General features: G+C 42.3%; 1 protein-coding gene across 1 annotated transcript; it reads left to right on the forward strand.

Annotated features, from left to right (window-relative positions):
* The first annotated feature begins 6,388 nt into the window (after positions 1-6,388).
* meis3 (myeloid ecotropic viral integration site 3) lies at positions 6,389-17,946 on the forward strand. Its single transcript, XM_006801198.3, has 13 exons — positions 6,389-6,788; positions 7,139-7,241; positions 10,506-10,645; positions 10,963-11,137; positions 11,235-11,285; positions 11,381-11,431; positions 11,659-11,808; positions 11,969-12,077; positions 13,094-13,239; positions 13,853-13,929; positions 15,424-15,482; positions 15,580-15,666; positions 16,615-17,946. Exons 2-13 carry the CDS (start codon positions 7,230-7,232, stop codon positions 16,812-16,814), a joined length of 1,257 nt encoding a protein of 418 aa, XP_006801261.2. The 5' UTR covers positions 6,389-6,788; positions 7,139-7,229; the 3' UTR covers positions 16,815-17,946.
* Positions 17,947-24,396: the final 6,450 nt, after the last annotated feature.

A 24,396-nucleotide genomic window follows, 5' to 3' on the forward strand; every position in this document is an offset into this window, starting at 1 on the left:
AGCCATACAGCACCCACTGTGTTACCACTTCTTGTTTTCATCTGGTGGCAGCCAGCGTGATAAAATCTGTCAAAAAGTACGACAAACACAGCGTTTTTATGGAGCCTTTGCAGCAGAAAGCTCCCCAGTGACGCCTGTCTGTTGATCTGTTGTTTAATAACAAGGCCTCGAAGCTTCATCAACGCACTGCCATCCCTCTTCTGCATAATCACCATGCTCACACTCATCCATTCACATCTTATTGCCATGATTAGATTACATCTAATGCTATTACATCACTCCCATCTCTCTCCCTCCTCTTCACTCCACCTCTCTTCCTCATCATAGATTTCTTGCAGATCTTATTAGTGTGTGATGCGGACCAGGTCTCTACCCTTTTGGATTTATGAACCCTCAGACTTCTCTCCTTTAATCTCTCTCCTCCTCCACTCCCTTCCTGCATCTGTCCATCTATCATTCTCAGGGTTGGCTTGGGCGGAAGAGTATTAATCCCTCCATCCCATCTCTCTCTCTTCTCTGGACAGATGAGGAGGTGGAGGAGGAAGATGGGGAGAGAAGGAGGAGGGGTCGAGGGAAGGAGACCTCAGATTACTTTTCATAACATTTCTGCACCATTGTGGGGGGGAAAATGAAGAAGTGCTGCAGGTGATGTATGCAGATTTACTCTGTGATAGGTCATGATGTCTTCAACAGGTATGAGAAGGAGCTCAGAATGTTGGAGGGGTGAGTGTGTGTGTTGGGGGGGATGCTAAACAACTTAGTTTGGTACTGTGTGTGTGTATTGTGGTCACCTTTCTGCATGTTTATCACTTGAGTTCTAGTGTGGATATATATGTATATGTTATGAGGTTTATGCAAAGTGTGGGTTTCTTCATAAGGGCAATAGAATCTGCATCTCATTACCTGTTGATGCCCGCCGAACATGCACACACACTTCAAACACACACATGTGGTATGCTCAGCAGAATTGAGTGGGCTCTGGGAAATCAATTAAACTGATCGGGATATTTAATGTCCCTTTCTTGCAGGCCAAGTTCCGCAAAAAAAAAAGAAAAGAAATTTTGTGTTAACAAAAAAAAAAGAAGCTTCGACCAGCTGTGGATGTAAAGCCGACTCTCTTCTTCCCTTCGGCCCCTCCTCTACCCATGCAAGCCATGCAGTGACAGGTAGATTAAGGGGTGTGATAGATGCCCCCCTCTCTGCGGCTCCCTCCTCTCCACCACCCCCCTTTTCCCTCCCCTCCATCCATCATGGCGGCTGGTGTAATTGCGGCTGCGTGGGGCTGGCAGAGGGAGCTTCCATCCATCTCCTTAACAACAAACAGTCACGAGGACGGATGGCGCTGCTCTCCCCAGTTAATCTCCATCTATAAGGGGGTAGGGTTGGGACTAGGGGTGGGGGGTGGAGGTGGTGGAGGAGAAGGAGGGGAAGAATGGAAGAGAAGAAAATAACTGAAGGGAATAAAGGTGGTTTTGGCCTTTAAAGACAAAAAATATGGCAAAGCAGAAGGCAGAGGGAACCAGGGAATGAAAATATGGTAAGATGGCAGCGGGGACGTGAAGGAAGATGAATGATGCGGGTTGAGGAGACTGAGAGAAACTGGGGGGAAAGTTTGCAAACAGGCTGCAGGAGCAGGTCGATAAGGGCGGATTTGCTTGGCCAGCATGCCAGAAGAAAACCGGAGAGAGATGGAGGAACACGGGCAAGGAGGGAGGGAGGGTAAAAATTTATGTCTACACAGCCAGACAAAAAAGAAACTAGATAGGCATGGCCTCATAAAAATGCACTCTGCACCCACTAACTGCACCCCACTTTTACCTCTCTCTTGTTCCTTTCCTCATCCCCTCATTCTCAAAGCAGGCGGCAAAGGCTTACAGTTGTCTGATGTTTTGGGTGGTTCAGTGTGGTTGCCAGAGGTCATGGCAGCCATATTTTCTTAATGGTGGAGTCACTGAAGTCAACAAGGCTGGGTGGCCTTCTCGAGTCGAGTAAAACTAGAGTTTTGTTGCGAAATGGGGCAGCAGCAACAGCAGCAGTTGCTGGAGGTGGCTGATTTTCACCTTGCAGATGATGAAAAGGATGGACTGGAATTTTAAAAGTGTCAACAGCTGGCAATGTCACATTTGTTTTTGCAGCAGCAGCTGCATTTAGCTGAGAACAGGAAGAGGAAAATGGGAGGAAATTCTGCTTGGAACTTGATGAGTTTACAGACAAACCCTCTTTCTATTTTTCCTGTGTCACACAAGAAGAACATAAAGACACATGCGCTCTCACATTCAAATAGTTCCACACACAACTCTGCCTGTTGTTTCCTGTTTTCTAGCCCTGGGCATCGCCTGCAGTGAGGCCCAGATTAGAAGAGCACCACCTTGACAGTAACCCTCCAGCACGCAAGCAAACAAGCAAGCGAGCACACACATTTACATACACACACACGTATATGCATTCCTGGGTCTACTGCAAGCACGTGCACCCAACAGGCCTTGTGCAGTAGAGAGAGCGCCTGAGCCTTGACAGGGAATGACAAATAACTGCAGCAGCCCTGACATGGCGAATGGTCCCACAGTGAACCTGCCTGACTGATTTTCAGCTCTTTGGTGTAGAGAGCGAGCCCGTTCTTTACACAAGGTCCCCAACAACACAAGGCCAACACGTAAAGCTGAATTAACCTGGGAGTCAGACAAGAAGCCAATACTACGTTTTTATCAGCCACCGCACATGCAGTCGCACTGTCTGCCAAACACGGACTGAATTACTGCACAAGTGATAGCATGTGACCTCATGTTCAGACTGGGTTTTAAATAATTATGCTGAAAAAGTACACTCATCCAAACAGCATGTTATAAGAAGAACAAGGTGGGGATCCTCTAAAGGCAGCAAAAGGAATTCTAGTTTATGGCCTACGAGTAAGGCTTTTGTTTTGTTGACACGCATGTATAGAAAAACTTTTGCATAAAGATTAATATTGCTTTGATCAGATCTATGAAAAGTCTTTAATCATGTCATGATTGTCAGGAATGGAAAAACTAACAAAGTAGCAATAGTAAGTCATCTATTTTACATTAAGAAATGATCAAGCACAAACCCACAGAGACTTTGTGTAAACAACCCAGTGAATCGCACATGTAGTAGGTAAAAAAAAAATTCAATTAAATCTTATTTATATAGAACCAAATCACAACAGTCACCTCAGGGTGCTTTATATTTTAAGGGAAAGACCCCACAATGTTACAGAGAAAACCCCGACAATCAGATGATCCCTTATGCAAACTTGGTGACAGTGGGGAGGAAAAACTCCCTTTTAAAAGGAAGAAACCTCCAGCAGAACCAGGTTCAGGGAGGGGCGGCCACCTGCTTCGACCAGTTTGCGGTAAGGAGAGAGACACAGGACAATCTATTCTACATAGTAGAGGTGGTGCAACTTTTGTTGTTGTTTTATCAAGCTGATAAAGCAACAATATAGCAAAGATAGAATCCTAACTACAAGAGCTAATTTACTGTTTCAATGTTGTAAACTTGTTTCACGATGTGTTGTTTTAACGCACACATTTTCAACTCTTTATATTAACAAACCCACTTTATAATACCTATAAGTATTTATTTTTATTATTAATAATATTATTAATTATTCCAACATGATTATCAACTGCATATTGGCTCATGGTTAGTAATTACAATGCACTTTCTAAGGCTTTTTCAGGACACACACATATTCATCAACTCAATAACACACTATAAATACAAGTGCTAAAAACTCTTGATAAATAGTGGGACATTACACTGTAGAAAACATGAATTTTACTGCTAACAAGCAAACAAGTAATCATTAATAATGCATACTTGTGAGTAGCAAGGGGGTAATTTATGTTAATGCCATCAATTTAGGGTTTATGTCTAAACTGATAGTTAATTGAATAGCTGATAATAGACAGTAAGGATAGCATTCAATTACACTTACACTACATATAATATTTATAAATACCATATTATGTATTTGTTGATGATTGAACGTTATTTCATTACTGAGCAGTGAGCCTGACCTCACTGGTCAAAGGATGTCAGATACTGCTGCTTGCATTGTATTTCAGCCTAAATCACGATCTTTTTCTCAACCTAATCAAGTCTAAACATAACCAAACAGATGGCAGCGTAAACGCAAAGCAGAAATAAAAAAAATAACAATGATTGAAGGAGGTCAATGAGCCACAGACGTCATGTTTGGAGTCTTATGATTCCACTCTACCTGCTGTCTTACACATTTTTTAACAAAAGCAGTTTTAATATAAGTTTACTTTACAAATTATGTTCACTCCACAGTCTTTATGAATCATTTATAGAGTTTGATAAGCAGTAGTTGTGAACTTACAATACCTATTTATATGATGTTCAATTATTAAATAATCACCAAGTACTACCAACTATTATTTCACGGTTTGTAAACAATAAATACCTGTTAGAGAGAGGTTAAACTAACATTTAATGTGCCATTTATTAATTGATGTCAGAATATTTAATCTAATATTCTGTAGTTAGTAGTGTTAAATTAAGTCTGTCTGTTTCTGAAAATTTAAAGAGACCTCCTTCCAATAACTAGTTTTTCACTTATTAAGCAATAACGTTATAAGGAGAAAAGTCTTACTAACTTACAATCTGGTTGTGCAGAACAAGGGAAGTGTTGTATAATGACTAATGAAGAGCTAATAAACCACTAATGAATGTTGATAAGCCACCAGCTGATGGTGAATATAAATGCTACCCTGCAGTTTGCTCTGTGAGTTATTTTGGGGCATCTCTGTGTGCCTCCGTGAGAACATTCAGATCAGCCGTGTTACCCGTTAACACAAACTTAATAACATATGTTGTGCTAAAACGTGTTGTTATGCTGTGAGTGAAAGGAGGTGTTACAGCTGTGATAAAAGTGATGGGTCGTTTAAGTGTTTGTGATGTAAATGGCTGTTATCTGTGTTTAGATAAACAGCCTGTTGGATAGAGTGCGAAGATTTATGGTTCAATTCAGGCAAATGATTGAGAAAAATCCGGATCAAGATCTGATCAAGAAATCAATAACTTTTGATGTTCGTGTATGTCGTCAGCCATCCGGGTCACTAGTCTTAAGCGCTTGAAAAAAAATTAACTGATGTTAATTCAGTAGGCTATTTGTGTTGTGGAAAGGGTTCGAGGAAAAGCTAAAGCCCTGCGAAGATGAATCCATCAGATGTTACACGCTTCTGTGTTAATCCTTTCATTTAACCTGTTAAAGAGAAAACAAGCCTTGGATCGCCTTTTTCAGCCCATTGACATGGCATCGTGGCTCAGTGTAGGAGGGGGCTCGAGCTCTGTGATCACCCCCGTAGGAAAGCAGCACCCTGCGGAGTTGAAAGCCCTCCCCGGCTGCAGGGACGACGCGGGGCCCTCGCAGGCGGCCCTACGGCCAAACACCGTGCCGCCCACAGAGCCGCCTGCCCCGGCCTCCTGATCCCCGCCAAGCCGCTGCTGATTGAAAAGCAGCCGCCTGTTGGCCCCTCACAGCAGGGCCCGGGGGAAAAGAACGTTTTGGATAATTATCATGTTACTTAGATGTCATTTACAACACAAGACGGTGAGTTTAGCTATGCCACTAACATCTGAAAGGTTCCCCCCTCTCTCTGTTTCTCTCTTTCTGGTTAAAATGAAAGTTACGCGTAATGGTTTTATTTTCGGACGTCTTTCAATCAACAACAACAATTAAGAAAGATGACAAAAGGGGTGCATTTGATTTGGGTCAAAAGGCTGCCCTTGAATGGACGTCAACAAAAACAGCAAAACACTGTGAGCCTGTAAATGTCATGAGCACGCTCCCAACTTATTTATGAGGCTACAGGAGGGACAGCTTCACCGAGACCAACTTTAATCCTATAATTAGTGGAGATGAACTCCGCCGAAGGCAAACCAGCGTTATTTTTCTACAGCTTTCTCTTTCTAATTCAAGTCCTAATTGTTGCACATGTGATCAAAGTGCCCATATTTCAGAGGGAGACCGTTTTTAATGAAATGTCTTTGTTGTGTGTGTGTGAAGGTGATCACACACCTTCAAAGTGTCTGGATTTTCATAGATTCTCTTAAACAGTGTGAGCTATCGCTATTCTTCTCCCCAGTTATCCCGAGATGATAACCGCGCAGCTGCAGGGGGAGGATGGAGGGGTGGAGGAGTGAAATCAGCGCGGAGATAAAAACAAAAAAGCGATCGAGGGGGTCTGCGTCTTCTTCTTCTTCTCTGGCGTTTGTGTGTGTGATAAGGATAAGGAGGAGGGGAAAAGAAGGAAAGGGAGAAGGAGGAGGAGGGATGAGGGGGGGCGTGGGGGGGGGGGGGGGCAAGAGACCCCGTCGTGTTTTGACCCTCCGAAACCTCCCCGCACACCGCCACCATCACCATCACCACCACTCCACCTCCTCCTTCTCTGCACCTCCTCCTCCTCCTCCTTCTCCCCTCTGGAGGCTGAAAACACCATTGCTCATTCCCAGCCGTGACATTTTCCAGCCTGTCGCCGTATGCTGAGCGGACAGCCAAACGCGAGGAGCCAGGAAAGAAAGAAGAAGAAGAAAAAAACTGGGGGGAAAGGAGGGACGCTGTCTGTGAGTCCGTCTTCCACAGCACCGAGCATCCCGACGCTCTGCGATCCGGAGCGAGACGCGCACCAGGCGGAGGCGAGGCGCTGCAGGAAGCCGCCGCTCCCTTTCACACCGGGGGATTGTGGACTACACCGGACACGGCCCGAGCAGGACAGGATACGGCGAGCGTTTACCTCTCGGTGGGACATTTTACACCATTTATTTGAGCCTCGCATTACTCCTCCTCATCCGGCAATAGCGTTTAATGGGTTGCTGGGATTATTATAGCGTTTATTAGCTATTATCTTACTATAAAGCATTAGGTCCTCCATAGAATATCAGCCGGCCATAAAACCTCCAGTCCCGTCGTTATGTTGTTATATAAAGCACGATGGACTCGGAGTAAACACACACACACACACACACACAAGGAGCAGGTCCTAAGTGTTTATATCCAATACCTCACGCTGTTGTTGAATCCAATGGGCTGTTCTTACAATTACAACTTAATTCACAATAAATATAAAAACAAATGCACTTTTATTTCCAGGACTCCGGAAGGCAGAGGAAGGGAGCAAAGCACGCTGCGCTAGCCGAGCAGCGCATCATCATCCCCGGTGTAGGACTGGCTGTCGGGTCGCATGGAGAAGAGGGTAGGGCTGCTCTTTTTTTCTTTTTTCTTTTTTTTAATGAGTGAGGCAGACAAGAGCCTGTCTCGGCTAACATCGTTTTATCACTACAGAGAAGTAATTAGAAAACAGTCACAAAGGGAGCACATGGTAATCCTCTTTGCTTGCAGGGCACATATAAAAAAGAAAAAATCAAGGCCCAGTGAAAGGAGAGCAGTGGATGTTTAGTAGGGGAAATTAGAGAACATTAATATCATTTCATGCTATAAAAACTCCTCATAAAATATTCTGTATATAGCAGCTAAATGCTTACTTATAATCAATTTGATATTGATTCAAAGAACTTTTTGGCCCACCACTTTTAATCAACCATAATCTATTTCACGAGTTAAAAATCGGTTTAGTTTAGTTTATGCGATGCATAACTTGCAGTGTGGGGACCATAAAAGAATGTCATTTTTTATTGCGTATAGCCTAATGTCAGATAGGTTTAGAGTGGAGGTCATTAAGAGGCAGAGGAGAAGAGATGCAGCTCTGCAACTCGGTAAGTAGGTCAGTTTTTTTGCTACAGTGATTCAGAGGCTTGGTGGTGGTGGTGGTGGAGGAGAAATAGGCTGACGGGCAGCAGGCGGACAGAGACCTCTGAATGGAGGAAAGCAAGTGTAGATATTCAGTGTGTATACAGAAAATCACTGCCGTGTGAAAACAGCGCAGACAGCGAGAGCAGCAGGGGCCAAACATGGACAACCACGTGTACCGGGAACTGCTTGCACACAGAGCCCATATAAAGAAACTGAAAGATTTTCAGATCGCAGAAATAGAATGGATACTTGCTGTATGGCTCATTTGTATATTGAGAGACAGAAGCTTTTCACTGCTCCATTTAACGTTAAATGTTTTTATTCTGGTTCGTGCAGTAATAACGCAGATTAAAAGAGAAAAGTTAAAAATTAAAATTAAACAATCACTTCAAATGGAAATCAGTGCTTTAACGTGTCTCTGCGAAAACACGCCTATATTGTGGCGCTCCAGTCTATAACCTGCAACAGGTACGGGTATTTTACCCTCAGAAGAAATATGTAGATTTCGTTTTGGAAAGCTGTAGATAATCATTTCCATATCTTAGGCAAATTTAATAATTAATACAATTTTTAAACAGTGTTGCTAAATCTATGTTCTTTCCTTGTGGAGGGTATTGCCCGCTGCTGGCGCTTTGCGATTTTTAAGGTTTATTGATTTTAGAAGAGCGTGGAAAATCTGAAGTTTAGCACAAAATTATCAAAAATATCCACACTTGGTTATTTTCCAGTAAAATGAAAGCAGGCTTGTACTTTTAAACCCATAATTTAAATTGCGTGTTTCTTGTTTTAAAACACAGTTTTTAAATTTCAGTTTGAAAGAATTGATATTTACAGTTAAATTATTCTCCGCTGATAGAACATTAGCTTCTTTTGCTCAGCTTTACTTTCACATAGTGTCTGACATTTATGAAACACAGCATCTGCTCCAGGTTTCCTCTTTTAGAAAACTTTGCGTTACTGTGGCGCATATGACCACAGTCAGACAGCTTAAAGTCTCCTGTTAGGCCAGCTATAACTTTTTTTTATATATATAATGAAAATGTTGTTCTGCCATCTGAATCCTGTTTACCGGCTCCATGACTTTTTTGAAAAAAAAAGGGAACATTCGCGGAATTTGTCATCTCGACTTGTTCGCTTTGATCCGCCTTGACGCACGGAAACTCGATAGGGGCCGTGCGTAAAGAGAGACGCGCAATCCGATAGCGGTGATTGTGTTAATAGCCAGCCTCCATAAAAACTAGAAGGTGTCCGGGGACAGGGCCTCAGAGCAGGTGCTTTCTGTGATCCCGGTGGCCATATGGGAGGCTGAAATGCAACAATTTGATAAGGCGTTTAGGACAGTGGTTCCCAAAGTGGGGACCTCCAAAGGGGTCCTAAAGAGGGGTTTTCATGGAAGGCATGTGCATGCGTGTAAAGAGGAATGATTTAATTTCTGTTTCATTATTTTATGTAATTCCCAGAGGTTAACATTGAGGTAGAATAATTGCTTTTATACCAGGTTTCACTGTCTCACCACTTGCAGGTTATCTGCTTTTGCACTCTACAAATAAACATCACTGATGATCTGGAAGTGGACACTTCTGAGTAAAATAAATATAAAAATAATGTGGTAAATCAGAAACCTTTATTTGGAAACAGTCTGCGCAGTAAAAACCAGCCTAAGCGCATCATAACATTAATGACTGGGTTAAAATAACACTGAAGTTAAAGGTGTCCATGCTGGGGTCACTTGTCCCGTGCAGTCTGATCCCAGTGGCCCTTTGGGAGTGTAACAGGAGTCCCAGAAGAAGATCTTCTGACCTGAGCAACATCACCTTAGAGACTGAGTTTCAATAACTCAATAAAACTCACACAGAGACAGAGAGAGATGGGGGAACCAGGGAGTCAGACATGTGTATTCATGACACGTATTTTGAGGGCTGCTGAGTGCACGATTGTCTCTGTGCATGTGTGAGTCATTGCGTCTGCAACATATGTCTGTGTATGATTCCCTCTGCAAGTGGGCCTCAGTGAGGCTGTCACACAGCAAATCATGAGAGATGTCTGCACAGCTACTGTCTTGTCTGAGTAATGCAACCAGGATACTGTATTAGCAGCTACATGCTTGCTGTCTTTCTTCAAAGATGACATCGCCTTCTTTTGTTATCTCCTCCTCTTCTTCTTAGCTCACAGAAAGTAAACTTTTCAAGTAGTGAGGATAACTGCTTTGCAGCTCTGCTGCTGCTGCTTCTGTTTGGCTTTCATGAGTGTTTTAGGATCCTGGCATTGCTAGAATTTCCTTAAGTATCTCATCTTTCTGCCAAAGTGAAAAAAAAGCAATTTTTCATAATTAAAGTGCATCTTTCCTCCTCAGATGATCAAGGCCATTTTTCTCATGAATGTGTGTAAATAAATTACATCAAACTGCAGTGACACTGGTTCGACAGTTAGTTTCAGATTAGCTAGGATTACTAGTTGTAATAGCACTAACACACATACTCAAACTTACAATATCCATATGCGGTCATTTTCCATTTATATAAATGACAGCACAAACAGAAGCATGCAGATATAAACCCACATCAGGTCTAGTAACTGTAACTGTATATTAGACCGTTCCACTGACAGCCCGACCACATAATAAAATCCCAGTGTGATTTGATGTCAGACAGCCACAGATGTCCAACGTGTCTCATGTTTTCTGTCTTTTCATCTAATTGTGTTTCAGTATGAAGAGCTGGTGCACTACTCAGGGTCAGAGGGCATGTCGGTGGGGGGGTATGGGGACGAAGTCCGGGGGCTTCCTCCCCCGCAGTACGGACCCACCATCCCCGACTCCCTCAAACACCACAAGGACCAGATCTACGGGTAAGCATGTGTTAAAAAATGATTTAGTAGCCTTCCAGTGGCTAGAAAAATTTTAAGTACTTGCACACTCTCATCAGATTAACATAAAGTATATGTTTGTGCTGAATATGAAAATACACATGGAGTGTTTATAGCTGTGTGCAACATAAATACTGCGGTTTAAAGTTTCTCTTAACACATGAATGTCAACTGTGACTGTGTTTATGTATAGTTTGTTAACTGTGTGTGTGTGTGTGTGTGTGTGTGTGTGTGTGTGTGTGTGTGTGTGTGTGTGCGCGTGTGTGTGTGTGCGTGTGTGTGTGTGTGTGTGTGTACAGTCACCCACTGTTTCCACTGCTGGCCTTAGTGTTTGAGAAGTGTGAGCTGGCCACCTGCTCCCCTCGAGACTCCACCTCCCTGTCAGCAACCTCCCACCTCCCTGGCATGACCAATCACAGCGACGTCTGCTCCTCCGAATCCTTCAACGATGACATCGCCGCCTTCGCAAAGCAGGTGAGCGGTGACTGTGAGGCCCAATCAGAGAACCAGGTCTCAGCTGATGTTGTTTGTTTTCAGATTTTTTTAATACTGGGTCGACTTTCTGTTGCAGATTCGGTCAGAGAAACCCATTTTTTCTTCCAATCCCGAGCTGGACAATTTGGTATGATGCACCAACTAACTTCACACTTAACTCAGATTTCACATATTGCATTGTGGGATATGTTTTCAGAACTAAAGTGCATCTTTCCTCCTCAGATGATCCAGGCCATACAGGTTCTTCGCTTTCATTTACTGGAGTTAGAGAAGGTTGGTGGTGTTTAGCATCATATTTCTTTTTATTAAACTAAACAAGAAAGGCAATAAGTCTGTAAAAGGCTTATTATTATAGCTATAATTTCTTTAAATTTGAAATATGTGCACCTGTCCTTTAATCTGTAGGTAGGCTTAAAGCTTAAAGCTCATTATTAGGTATCATTAGTATTAATTATTAAGTAAAAATCTGTAAAAATAAATAAATAAATCTTTTTCCCAAGGTGCACGACCTGTGTGATAATTTCTGCCATCGCTACATCACCTGTCTGAAGGGCAAAATGCCCACAGACCTTGTGCTGGATGAGCGAGAGGGTGGGTCCAAGTCTGACATGGAGGATTTCACCGGGTCCTGTACCAGTCTGTCGGAGCAGGTGAGACGTTGGATGTTGATCGGCATGCTTATCACACATCCATCTGTGTCCACTGAGAATCCAGAGTAGTGCCCCTGGTGTTTCTCAATTCCCTTTTATTCCTCCTGTACTGGGAATTCCTCATCTCACCTCTGTCCTCCATCTTTTCCTGTGCCTGCAGAATGCATCGTGGTTACGAGAGCCAGATGAATGTGCCACTACTCCTCTGGGAACGCCAGGCACCTGTGGCCTACCTTCACACAGCACAGCAGACACCTGCAGTGATGCAGGTACACATACACTAGCACAGATCTTAGCTGCACAATTATAATAGCCAAAGGAAGTCGCAGCTATGATATATCTAAAAGCATCAGGGAATTAAATTGAACTCTTTCCCCAATCTCTGTACCCTCAATGTGTTTCTCAATATATATCTATAAAGACTTAGTTTGATGGCCATAAGAGCAGGCTTCAGGTTTTTCTGAGGGTAGTCCTAATAAACCGTATAGGGAGAGGTCATTCTCACTAACCTCTGATGCACAGCCAGTCCTTTCGTGCTGGAAGCATGCCTGAAACATGACAGAAACCTCTCAGTTTAGAGAAGAGAAATAAGGGTGTTCCCTGGCAGGTGTCCACAGGGTTAAAGAGTTAGAGTACAGAAAAGACAGGCAGATAGAGTGGAAAGTAAAAGAATCAGTCTGCGCAGAGCAAAGGACAATTTGTGCGTGAGACATGATCATATGTGTATTATTTACATGACATCAATAGTTAATGATGAACCGAGCTACTGTGTGCACCAGAAAACACTGCAGTGAGGAAGCAGACACAGGGAAAGCAGGTTACACATTCACTGTGTATAGTAATATAAATAACTGTGTTAAAACAAGCCAGTATTATCATAACTACTGGTAGCTGCATTGATAATCAATGAATCACTTCAGGCGTTTTTAAACAAAAATGAGAAACATTCTTCGCTTTCAGCTTCTTAAAGACAAATTACTGCGTTTCTCTGTCATTCACAATATTAAATATTTTAAGCTGGATAGAAAAAATAGTTTCAGTGCAATAACTGTAGAAAATTAACCATCTTTCAACCGTAAAATGAATGACATGCACAGCAGTTACACTAAACTGTAAAATAATAGTTATGGTGAGTTTGATTTGTGAAAGCAGAGTGTGGTTTTAAAGCTGACGCAGTTTGCCTGTCTCGGCTCAAACACATTTGCTTAGTGGGCTCGCGTGAGTTGGGACCTGATAGATGCTGGCAGTCATTTAGGATGATGATGATTCCATGGTCTCCCTGCAGGCGATGGTCTCGATGGAGGCGTGGCCTCTCCCAGCACAGGTGAGGAGGACGAGACGGACAGAGACAGGAGGAACAACAAGAAGAGGGGGATCTTCCCTAAAGTGGCCACAAACATCATGAGAGCTTGGCTCTTCCAGCACCTGTCGGTGGGTTGGCTTTTCATCTACCTTCCACATTAAAGTGAATTATTACCCTTGAAAATATTGAATTTAAACTGTAGTTAAGTCATCCTTCCACACTGGTAACCAAACAAAGGAAGTCTGTGCGCTGTAATTAGTGAAAGAGAGGATTTAGCATGGAACAAAACGTCTATGACAGGAATAGAAAGAGGGGTGAAGCCACTGTATAATGGAGGTCAATTAAATTAAATGAAAAATCCGGGATTAAGTGATTATGTGAATATGCTTGCTGTTGAATAATTGTAGAAGCGACAGAAATGGAGTGAGTAATTGTTGGTGAGCTGCTCGGATTGGTAATTAGCTACTAAATGAGGCAGGTCAAATGTTGCTTCACTTCAATTATTAAAACGTGTGTGTGAGTTAGAGAGAGATACTGAGATGGAAAGCGAGAGGGGCTGATGAGGGTGAAAATGTGAGCGCAGATGTTCACTCAGACGGAAGGTCATCGATGTTCGAGCTGAGAGCTCACAGACGTCGCTTTTAGGCCTCGAGATGATTCTCAACAAAAGCAGAAAAGATCACAGCGCAGAGTCTGGACTGTTTGATTTCTCTAACCTGAGCCTCGTGTGTCCTCCCGCAGCATCCGTACCCATCTGAGGAGCAGAAGAAGCAGTTGTCACAGGATACAGGACTGACCATCTTACAGGTCAACAACTGGTAAGTGTGCTCAACATCAGTTACATTTTTAAATGTGAAGCATAACCTTTACATTTTATGTTTCTTATGCCAAGATTTATTGTTATTGTGCATGTGATTTGGTGCTATATGAACAGAACTGCGTTCCAGGGTTTAAACTTGTTTGTCCAATAGTTACGCTCCTTTAGGCTCCGCCCCTCTGACGTTCATTGTTCCTTTAAAGTGTGGCAGGGAAAGGTTTTTTTTCCTTTTTCTGTAGGTTAAACCAGAAGTTAGCATCACTTTTGTTTTCTCTGCACAAAGCAGATTCTTGTTCTTTAATTATCGTGTAAAATAAAAGCTCATGGCATGTCAGCGAATTAATCTCAGTGAATGCACATCTCTTTTCTGATCTTTGCAGCATAAGTGCAATTGGAAAAAGTAAAATGCAGGCATTATGGTATAAACAAAACCATCATCACTTGGGTTCAGCGTAATGACGTTAATTGGCTCATTGTTAGTCAGTAGTGCTATTTTTTGTCATTATGCAAATGTGTGGATGATTGAGCATGCATCCAGATTACTAAAGCTTAAAGCTAGACCTTATTTCATCTTTCTAACCAAAGAGACCTGAATCCAAACGAGGGAACCAGAAGTGCAGAACTGCTATATCACTTCTGGGTTTCAGGACTCGTTTCTCTGGTGCTCTATTGATGGAGATTTAAGATCCTCCCTGCCAGCATGCCCTGTTTTTAACGTTGTGTTGAAATTATGTTGCTGTTACTTTGCTTTGTGAACTTTTTTTGCAAGTTTTTATTCTACAAAGTCCCAAATATTTTTTTTAATCCAGTTAAAAAGTGCACAAGAAAAAATTGATTTGAAAATAGACCTTTAATGTACTTTACTGGCGTGTGCCGTGTAACAGGACGCATTTTTCCCAAGCTGCAGTGCCATGTAATTCACAAGCTCTGTGCTCATAAAGCAGAATAGTAAACCAATAATCAAATAATCAAATTATTTAGTGCTCACATCTTTCCTATTCACTCTCTGAGCACACACACACACACACACACACACACACACACACACACACACACACATATGAACACGTTTCCTAATTGCTGATGAATAGTTCTCTCCATGCTTTGTTCCTCCACTTTTAAACACATGCAAACATGAAACGTGTGTTAAAGAGAATAGATTCTGTTCTTTCATAGCGTACATATTTTAACCTCCACTGCCGCAGGTACACACACACACACACACACACACACACACAAATCCAATCAATGCAGATCAATCAATTATCACAGGGCTGATCGATACGTCCTCTGCCCTAACGCTGATTTACTCTGTCCTCTGAAAGGGTTAAGTGGTTGTAAAACGGAAAAGGTTAATAGTCTCCCGGTCAGCCTTTTTCTCCATTAACGGGTCTCTCTCTCTCTCTCTCTCTCTCTCTCTCTCTCTCTCTCTCTCTCTCTCTCTCTCTCTCTCTCTCTCTCTCTCACTATCTATCTATGTGAATGCTTCATACAGGTTCATCAATGCCAGGAGGAGAATAGTCCAGCCAATGATTGATCAGTCAAATCGCTCAGGTCGGTGTTTATTCATTAGTCATTCAGTAAACCTAAATGTGTTCATGAGTGTGTGTCTGTTGTGTATTTGTGTAAGAAGGCGTGTGTTGTCTCACAGGTCAGGGTGGTCCCTACAGCCCGGAGGGCGCGGCTCTCGGGGGCTACGGGCTTGACGGCCAGGCCCACCTCGGGCTTCGAACAGCAGGTACGGCAGAATTAAATATAGCTGAACTCCATTCGTCACTAGGAGCACAAACACTGTAGTTTATTTTGACAGACACACACCGTTTGTGCTGCTGAAAATACTCATTAGCACACCAAATGTGGGGTTATCCATCTCTGAAAACACCCCCCAACAACTGCAGCGCCAAGCTGAATCTGGAAATCATTATGTTATTATATTATGATATATTATATCTTAAAACTAAATTAAGGAGGGAAGTTAAAATTATTAAGAAATGTTAGTTTTGGTCTTTTCAGTTTTCTGTAGAAGTTAGTATGAATCTATAGAAAATTACCAGCAACACTGATTATGAAACTAAAATAAATGAAAATAAATAACATGGATTAGGTAAAATATTTATAAATATTAAATAAAGTATAACTATCTGCGTGGCTACAGTTAATTAACGACCCACCAGTTCTTTGTCATGTTAAAGGCTGTTTCTTTTTCATTTCTAGTTGAAGTAAAAGTTTGTGATTTCAATATTAACAAAAAGCTTTGCCCAGCACTAAACACCACTCTGAAATACCAAACCCCGTGTCCTAAAATAAAGTTGTTAAAAAACCTCTTAAAAGCCAGCAGCAGTGTTCAAGGGACTGAAATACATGCTGTAGAGCAGGGCAGTGTTTAAAACCTGCATAAGTTTGTTTCAAGTCTGACAGGGATGTTTCCTGATTTATAGAATATTGCAATGAATTATAATAATTATTTGTAGCTTTAATTAAAAGCTGTTACAAATTTCAAAGGATTCAGGTGCTTAAGAGGAACTAAACAGGCGAACCTGCACTGAATACCTGCGTCAGGTTCACATAGTTTCCAGTGCAAACCTATAATCCATTAATAATGTGATTTAAGACAGAAGGGAAGGGTCTTCTGTACTTCTGCATCTTGGAGGAACCTCGTAAATATTCCACTTTCTTCTCGCACCAGGTCTCCAGGGAATGTCTTCCCTGCAGGGTGACTACCCCGGCGCTCTCCTGTCCCAACCAGGCTATCCTCCCCACCCAGGACCGTCCCTCCATTCTTATCCTGGCCCGCACCCTCACGCGGCCATGCTGCTCCACCCGCCGCCTCATGCACACCCCGCAGAGCCGCTGCTCACCCAAGGACTGGACATACACGCACATTAGTTGTGGGGGGAGCTGGGGTGTATATGTGGTGTATGTGTGTGTGTGTGTGTATGTGTGTGTGTGAGAGAGAGAGAGAGAGGGGGGTAATTGCCGTTTGAATGTGTGTATATGTTTGGAGGGATATGTATGCGTGTGTGTGTGTGTGTGTGTGCGTGTGGCTGATTATGTGTAATGAAGGTACACTATTTAAAGAAAAAAAGACACATTTCTCCAAAAGTTTACATTCCCCACTGAAAGACACTGACCTCAATGTAGCTGTTCCACCCTAACACACATGCACACAAACACACACACACACACAAGTGGATGTGACCCCTACACACATGCGTTAGTCTGGACCCACAGGTTTAAGCCATACCTCTTTCAGAGTAGAAGTGCTTCCTCTTCTTTAAATGACTCCACTGTGTCCTGTGGGTGAGACATATGCTTTAAACTACACTTCCCATCATGCCTGCTGAACCACAGGAAGACCCAGGGATTGGATCAGACACACCGATGAATACTCATCCCGGACTTCTTGCCACAGCACGGGGCTCGGGTCCTGTGAGCACGCCTTCTTCACTCCTCCCTGTCTTCCTACACATGTTTGACTGTCAGAGACTGAGACACACACACACACACACACACACACACACTCCCCTTCACACATAAACTTTATTTAAAGCTTTGTTCTTTTGTTTTTTGTGTTGTTGTTTTTTTTTGTTAGTTTTTTCTTATTCTATTTTTATATTTATGCACGCCACTCCGGGCGGCTGCAGCTTCACGTGACTTTATTGAAATATTAGTGCTCTTCCTCAGCATGAAGCTAAACACTATGAATGACTTCCAGTCTGCCTCGCTATCGTACCACTGACCTCCTTAAGACGCCTGCAGGCGTCCGTTACCTTAGGATCTTTCCTATACACACGCACATACAAACACATTGCAGTAAACACTACATTGAAAGCCATTGCAGCACACACACGCACGCACACACAAAGTCCTCTGTAAGCATTTCTATTACAGTGTTGTCTGTCACAGCGGTGTGTGAGGGGAGCTGCAGCCAAAGGACTCTTTAAACATTCGGCTCCCTCTCCACTCTGCTTGGACTGCTGAAGTATTTCTGAATGATTATGATGATGAAGATGTTGATGGGAATACAGTTAAAGTATTAAAATCTTTTTTATAAAACTTGAGGGTTTTTTTGTCTTAAACCAGTAATATTATCACATGACATTTATTAATTCAATTCAATTCAATTTTATTTATATAGCGCCAAATCACAACAAATGTCGCCTCAAGGCGCTTCATAGATACAGAGAAAAGCCCAACAATCATATGACCCCCTATGAGCAGCACTTTGGCGACAGTGGGAAGGAAAAACTCCCTTTTAACAGGAAGAAACCTCCGGCAGAACCAGGCTCAGGGAGGGGCGGCCATCTGCTGCGACCGGTTGGGGTGAGAGAAGGAAGACAGGATAAAAGACATGCTGTGGAAGAGAGACAGAGATTAATAACAGATATGATTCAATACAGAGAGGTCTGTTAATACATAGTGAGTGAGAAAGGTGACTGGAAAGGAAAAACTCAATGCATCATGGGAATCCCCCGGCAGCCTACATCTATTGCAGCATAACTAAGGGAGGATTCAGGGTCACCTGGTCCAGCCCTAACTATATGCTTTAGCAAAAAGGAAAGTTTTAAGCCTAATCTTAAAAGTAGAGATAGTGTCTGTCTCCCGAATCCAAACTGGAAGCTGGTTCCACAGAAGAGGGGCCTGAAAACTGAAGGCTCTCCCTCCCATTCTACTTTTAAATACTCTAGGAACAACAAGTAGGCCTGCAGAGCGGGAGCAAAGTGCTCTAATAGGGTAATATGGTACTACAAGGTCATTAAGATAAGATGGGGCCTGATTATTTAAGACCTTGTATGTGAGGAGCAGGATTTTGAATTCAATTCTGGATTTAACAGGAAGCCAATGAAGGGAAGCCAAAACAGGAGAAATCTGCTCTCTCTTTCTAGTCCCTGTCAGTACTCTTGCTGCAGCATTTTGGATTAACTGAAGGCTTTTCAGTGAGTTTTTTGGACATCCTGATAATAATGAATTGCAGTAGTCCAGCCTGGAAGTAATAAATGCATGAACTAGTTTTTCAGCGTCACTCTGAGACAGGATATTTCTAATTTTAGAGATGTTGCGCAAATGGAAGAACGCAGTCTTACATATTTGTTTAATATGTGCGTTGAAGGACATATCCTGGTCAAAAATGACTCCAAGGTTCCTCACAGCGTTACTGGAGGCCAAGGTAATGCCATCCAGAGTAAGAATCTGGTTAGATACCATATTTCTAAGCTTATGGTATTTATTAGCAGGTTAAAATTAACTTTTGCAAGTGTTCCTTTATCTAAAAGCTCATCGTGTACTTCTACATGGTCGTAATGTCTGCATAAGCAAATTGTAGGAATCATGATCAGAAAATTCATATTTGTCCTGAAGCAATGTGTTTCCCAGAAAAATTAGAAGACATCAGTTCAGTCAAGCCACTGTAGTCAAAAGAAGACGGTTATTTCCATCTGCAGTGATTCATATTCTGGCATGAATCTGTTCTGGGATCTCTCCACTCTTGAGAAGGGGAGAGCAACACATCGCTGAGCAATAACAACAGGCCTAACACTGATTAAGTCATGCAGCATGAAAGGAGAAGCAGGTATTGGGGAGTGGATTGCAAAGCATTGCATTACATTGGTTGAGAATCCCTCTCTGTAAGCAAATACATAAGCAAATGGACACAACCACAGTACCGTAAATGAAGCAGAAAGCACCCTAAAGAGCTACCAGCTGGACACATTGAAAGGTATCGATGATATGACATGATACTGATGTCAGCTGATTTTCATCTCATTGTCTGTGAGTGTTCTCAACCTGGTCACCCCCTTAAAAATGATCTGGCACTCAAACCTACCGTAAACGTGTCGTAAACTGCGTGTGTTTTTTAGATTTAAATGAGACAGTGGTTAAATCAAATGATCTTAAAATGAAATTCTTCAACTGCAAATAAAATAGTGTTTTTAAACTCCTTAAATTGAAGCTGGAAGCTCAAACTTTTAATACTTTATGAATGCTCCATTTCACATCTACTGAGGTGATGTGAATAAAAAACGGAGAAATGTGTGCATCTGGTTTTATTCGGCACATACACAAGCTTGTGCAAAAGCTGAGTGATAATACATCTGATGTACATAAAGGATAACCCAGACGAATGTCAAATTATGAACTCAGCTTTGCATTGCATTTCTATCGTATGCTGTAAAGAGCCATACATTCAGAGTGCAGGCTTTTTGATGAAAACAGCCACTTATGAGTAAACACACGGCTCGTTTTGCAGAAACAGTCATTTACAAGTTTGGAGTTCCTTAAATGCATCTATTTTCCTCAACTATAAACCTTTTCTCTTATTCGTAGATATATACACACATGGCAATGGGACAGCAAAGCTAATGCAAAACAGCACCGAGAAATAAAAACAGCTCGTGTGATTTACAACAATCCATTCCACTTAGAAAATGTGGAACTCCTGAGACATTCAAACATTCATAACAAACATCGCAGCCGCTCACTTTTCTAAGAACCATTTTTTGAAAAATGGTGCGATCTTTCTCTATTTTCCACTCATAAGTCACGTCGGTGTCCTCTGACTATCTGTTTATCTGACGGAGGCCTGAGGCTGCAGCTGCAGTGATCTGTCACGCAGGCTGGATTATCACAGGGAGGAAAAAGGAGTCGGAATTCTTAAATGTTTTATAGCGCAGACAAGAGCTCACATTCTTCTTTCCTGTCTGTTTATGCCATATATTTAGAAATATCTCAACAAGCACAAACACTTAAAACTCGTGCAGCCTTTCGCCTCACTTTCCCCCCTTAAAGCCTGGTAGACACCAATCCTATTCATAACCTTCACCTCTCTTCTGCTTTAGGCCCCAAACATCCACACATAATTACACCGTTTGCGGCCTAACATCCACTCACAGCACCCAAAGGACACAACAAACACGTAATACCCCATCCTCGCCCTACCCCCATTTGGCCTGCAGGAGGATGGGGACTTGCAGGGGAGGTCAGAGGCCAGAGTTCAGACAGGGGTCAACAGGAAATGGTCGTTCTCCCTTAGCACGCAGGTCCTGACCTCAGCACTCCTCCACTTTTCGTTTCTCTTTGTCCCTTCATGCACTCGCTCCTCAGCCATGCTGGTCAGGACGGGCCCCTCACTTTTACTCTCTAATCCCTCCCACCCCCCCATGCAGCCCTGTTTGCCTGGTAATCCCTTTTTTTCACAACACTGTCATGCAAATAGTTCAGCAACTTTTGTGTCAGTATGATCTGTGAAAACGTACCATTATTTTTTATACTGGTTTTGAAACTGAGCTCTGCACCAAAGTAGATACTAAAGCCTACAGCAAACACACTGTCCATCACACTGTCAATGTTTAGTCAGACCAAAAGAAGGAGGGCACAAAAGTCAAAAGGGGATAACAGGAAGTTTTTCAATGAGACATTTTATATAATTTTATATAAAATGTCTCTCCCTGGTGAAGCACAGAGTCTCTCCAGGGGATGTGGATAGCCAGGGGAATGAATGAATGAATGAATATGGTTTGTCTATGAAAAATAACATCTTGATGGTGCCGTATCTGACATTTAGAATATCACAGAGTGAAGGGCGTGGTTTTAAATATTTGAGAACCTCCAGCATCAACATGGGAAAAGATGAAGAAATGCAAAGAAATGTCTCCTTACCACTGAAGTTTAAGCCTGAGGCCTTTACATTCTCAATCCATATAACCTAAGTGTATAAACATGTGTGTTTAAACAAGAAAAAGTCTGTAATATCGATATTCACTCCTCTGACCTTTGAAACAGCTGATTGGTTTTCAAATGTTTTTATAATCTGTACAAAAAAACCCAGACACATTATCATGAATTTTACCCCTCAGCATCCGATAATAATATTAATAATAATAACCACAAATAATCACACCTGTCAGTGCACGGGACTTATTGACAGAAAATCTGCTGTAGCCCGTAGAGGTGTGTAGTTTGGCATTACAGTGGATTTGAGCCATACAGCGTCACAAATCAGATTTTTACTTTTATTTTCTTAATGCATTAAAGCTCACTTTGTGGGAAACATTTATTATTTATTTATTAAATTCACATAAGATCAAGCTATTCCGATTTTTATTGCAGCACTGGTGCAGTGTTGGCCCTTCATATACATATCACTACACTCCTTACATCTCCATCATTTCAAGACTCATCTTCTTGAATTTTACCATTCAGGTTATTGAAGCAAAATGAACACGTGTGGAAATGTGCACACCTGTGTGCATAAATGTGTGTGTGTGTGTGTGTGTGTGTGTGTGTGTGTGTGTGTGTGCATAAACATTGCACAGTTCCATTTTAATATAAAGTCTATGTGGTTGAGCAGGAGAGAGAAAGAGAGAGAGAGAGGAGGAGGAGGGTTACTGTGGTGGTCATTAATCATTCAATTACACACCTGTCAGAGTTCAGACAAGTAGGAGAGATGGGGAGGGGGAGGGAGAGACAGAGAGAGAGGGGTAGAGAAAGAGAAAGGAATGGAGGAATGCAGGGGGTGGGGGGGGGAGACTGAATGACAAGGAGGGAATGTAAAATCTCCACGAGGGTTAAAAAGAGAAAAGGAGAAAGTTTTATTGTGGGCGTGTGAATGAGCTGTGACAGAGGAAAGCTGTTGTACGGTGATGGTCAGTCAGAGGCTGCAGTAAAGACAAAGGACCCTCACGCGCATCATAGAGGGACAAGTGACATGTGAGGACAAGGAAGAGCACGGCAGTAAAGATGCTCTGCTGTTCAACGGGATCGCTTTGCTCAAAGTGACACATTACAAGGTGCACTGTGGGAGTTCTGAAAAGCAAAGGAGGGGGAAAGAAGTATATCTTTATTAATAATTCAATTCAATTTTATTTATACAGCACCAAATCCCAGCAACAGTCACCTCCAGGCGCTTTATACTGCAAGGTAGACGGAGCAAATCCCAACAATCATATGACCCCCTATGAGCGAGCACTTTGGCAACAGTGGGAAGGAAGAACTCCCCTTTTGACAAGAAAGAACCTCCAGCAGAACCAGACTCAGGGAGGGGCGGCCATCTGCTGCGACCAGCTGGGGTAAGACGGTGAATGATTTTTATTTACTGTCTGCACTCCCTGTCTATGTAATGTATCACATTAAATCAACTTACTGTACTACTATCGTGTTAATATAGTGAAGAAAAACTACAATATTTAACTGATTAACTGAGTTACTATGTAGTTGTGTTAAGTAATATATAATGCAGATATTTGAGGGAACATTAATAAATCAAACTTTGTTTTCCCATCCTTGTTTCTTTATATGTGAGCATGTGAGTGTGTGTGTGTGTGTGTGTGTGTGTGTGTTGCAGTTTCCGTGTTTAGCTGCAGTATCTCAAACGCCTCAGGCCACAGCCATCTGTGCCCCCTCCCACATCCCTGCCTTACGCTCTTCATTTCACACACACACACACACACACCACCACCACCACCACCACCACCTCTGCCACTGCCATATATCTAATTTATGGCAGTGGTGAGTGAGTTACACACACTCATGTATGCATAATATATCACATATGTGAAAGGACTATGTGTGGGAGAATGACACGTACTGGCCATGTATGGTTTGGACCACAACTCTATCTTCACCACTTCTTAAAATATTGCCCACCATGTGTGTACGTGTATGTATGCACGTGTGTGTGATATAGAGAATCACTACAAATGTGATTCAGTGTGTATCGCAGCATTTCTTGTGTGTGTGTGTGTGTGTGTGTGTGTGTGTGTGTGTGTGTGTGTGTGTGTGTGTGTGTGTGTGTGTGTGTGTGTGTGTGAACGCCCAGCTGTTTCTGGGCTTGCCATCCACATGCAGGCAGAATGCCAGATGTCTCATTAGGCAAATTTGATTGGCTCGGTCATTTAGAATGCAGCGATGAGACGGTTCCATATGTGCATGTACATGGAGCTGTGTGTGTACATTTACATGAGAGGCCCTCTGCATAACTATTCACATGTGTGCACGCTCAATGTATGTGCATTTATTAAGTATTGTGGTAACATTTGGATTTACAAGCTGTTAATTATATTATAACAACAAAAATAGCAATGTAATAGCATAAATGTATTATGAATCATAGGAAAATGTACAAGAACAATAACTACAGACTGTAGATTAAATTACAATAATGAATTTAAATTCTACTTCAGTTCTTACAAGAATTCAACTGTCCTTTCCACCTTTTTTTTTGATTTAGCATTTTTATTAAGTTTGATTTATACAGCATCAATTCAAAGCACTTTATATTGTAAAGTTCCTAGAATAACTGAAAGAAACCACAACCATCACATGACCCCCTATAAGCAAGCGACAGTGGGAAAGAAAAACTTCCTTTTAACAGGAACAAACTTGCGGGAGACTCAGGCTCAGGGAGGTGCAGCCATCAGCCGCAACCAGTTCGTGGTAAGGGGAACAAGAAGAGAGCAGAGGAAGACAGGAT

This window comes from Neolamprologus brichardi, chromosome 14 (genome assembly GCF_056152115.1).
Source record: "Neolamprologus brichardi isolate AB-2024 chromosome 14, ASM5615211v1, whole genome shotgun sequence".
NCBI lineage: Eukaryota > Metazoa > Chordata > Actinopteri > Cichliformes > Cichlidae > Neolamprologus > Neolamprologus brichardi.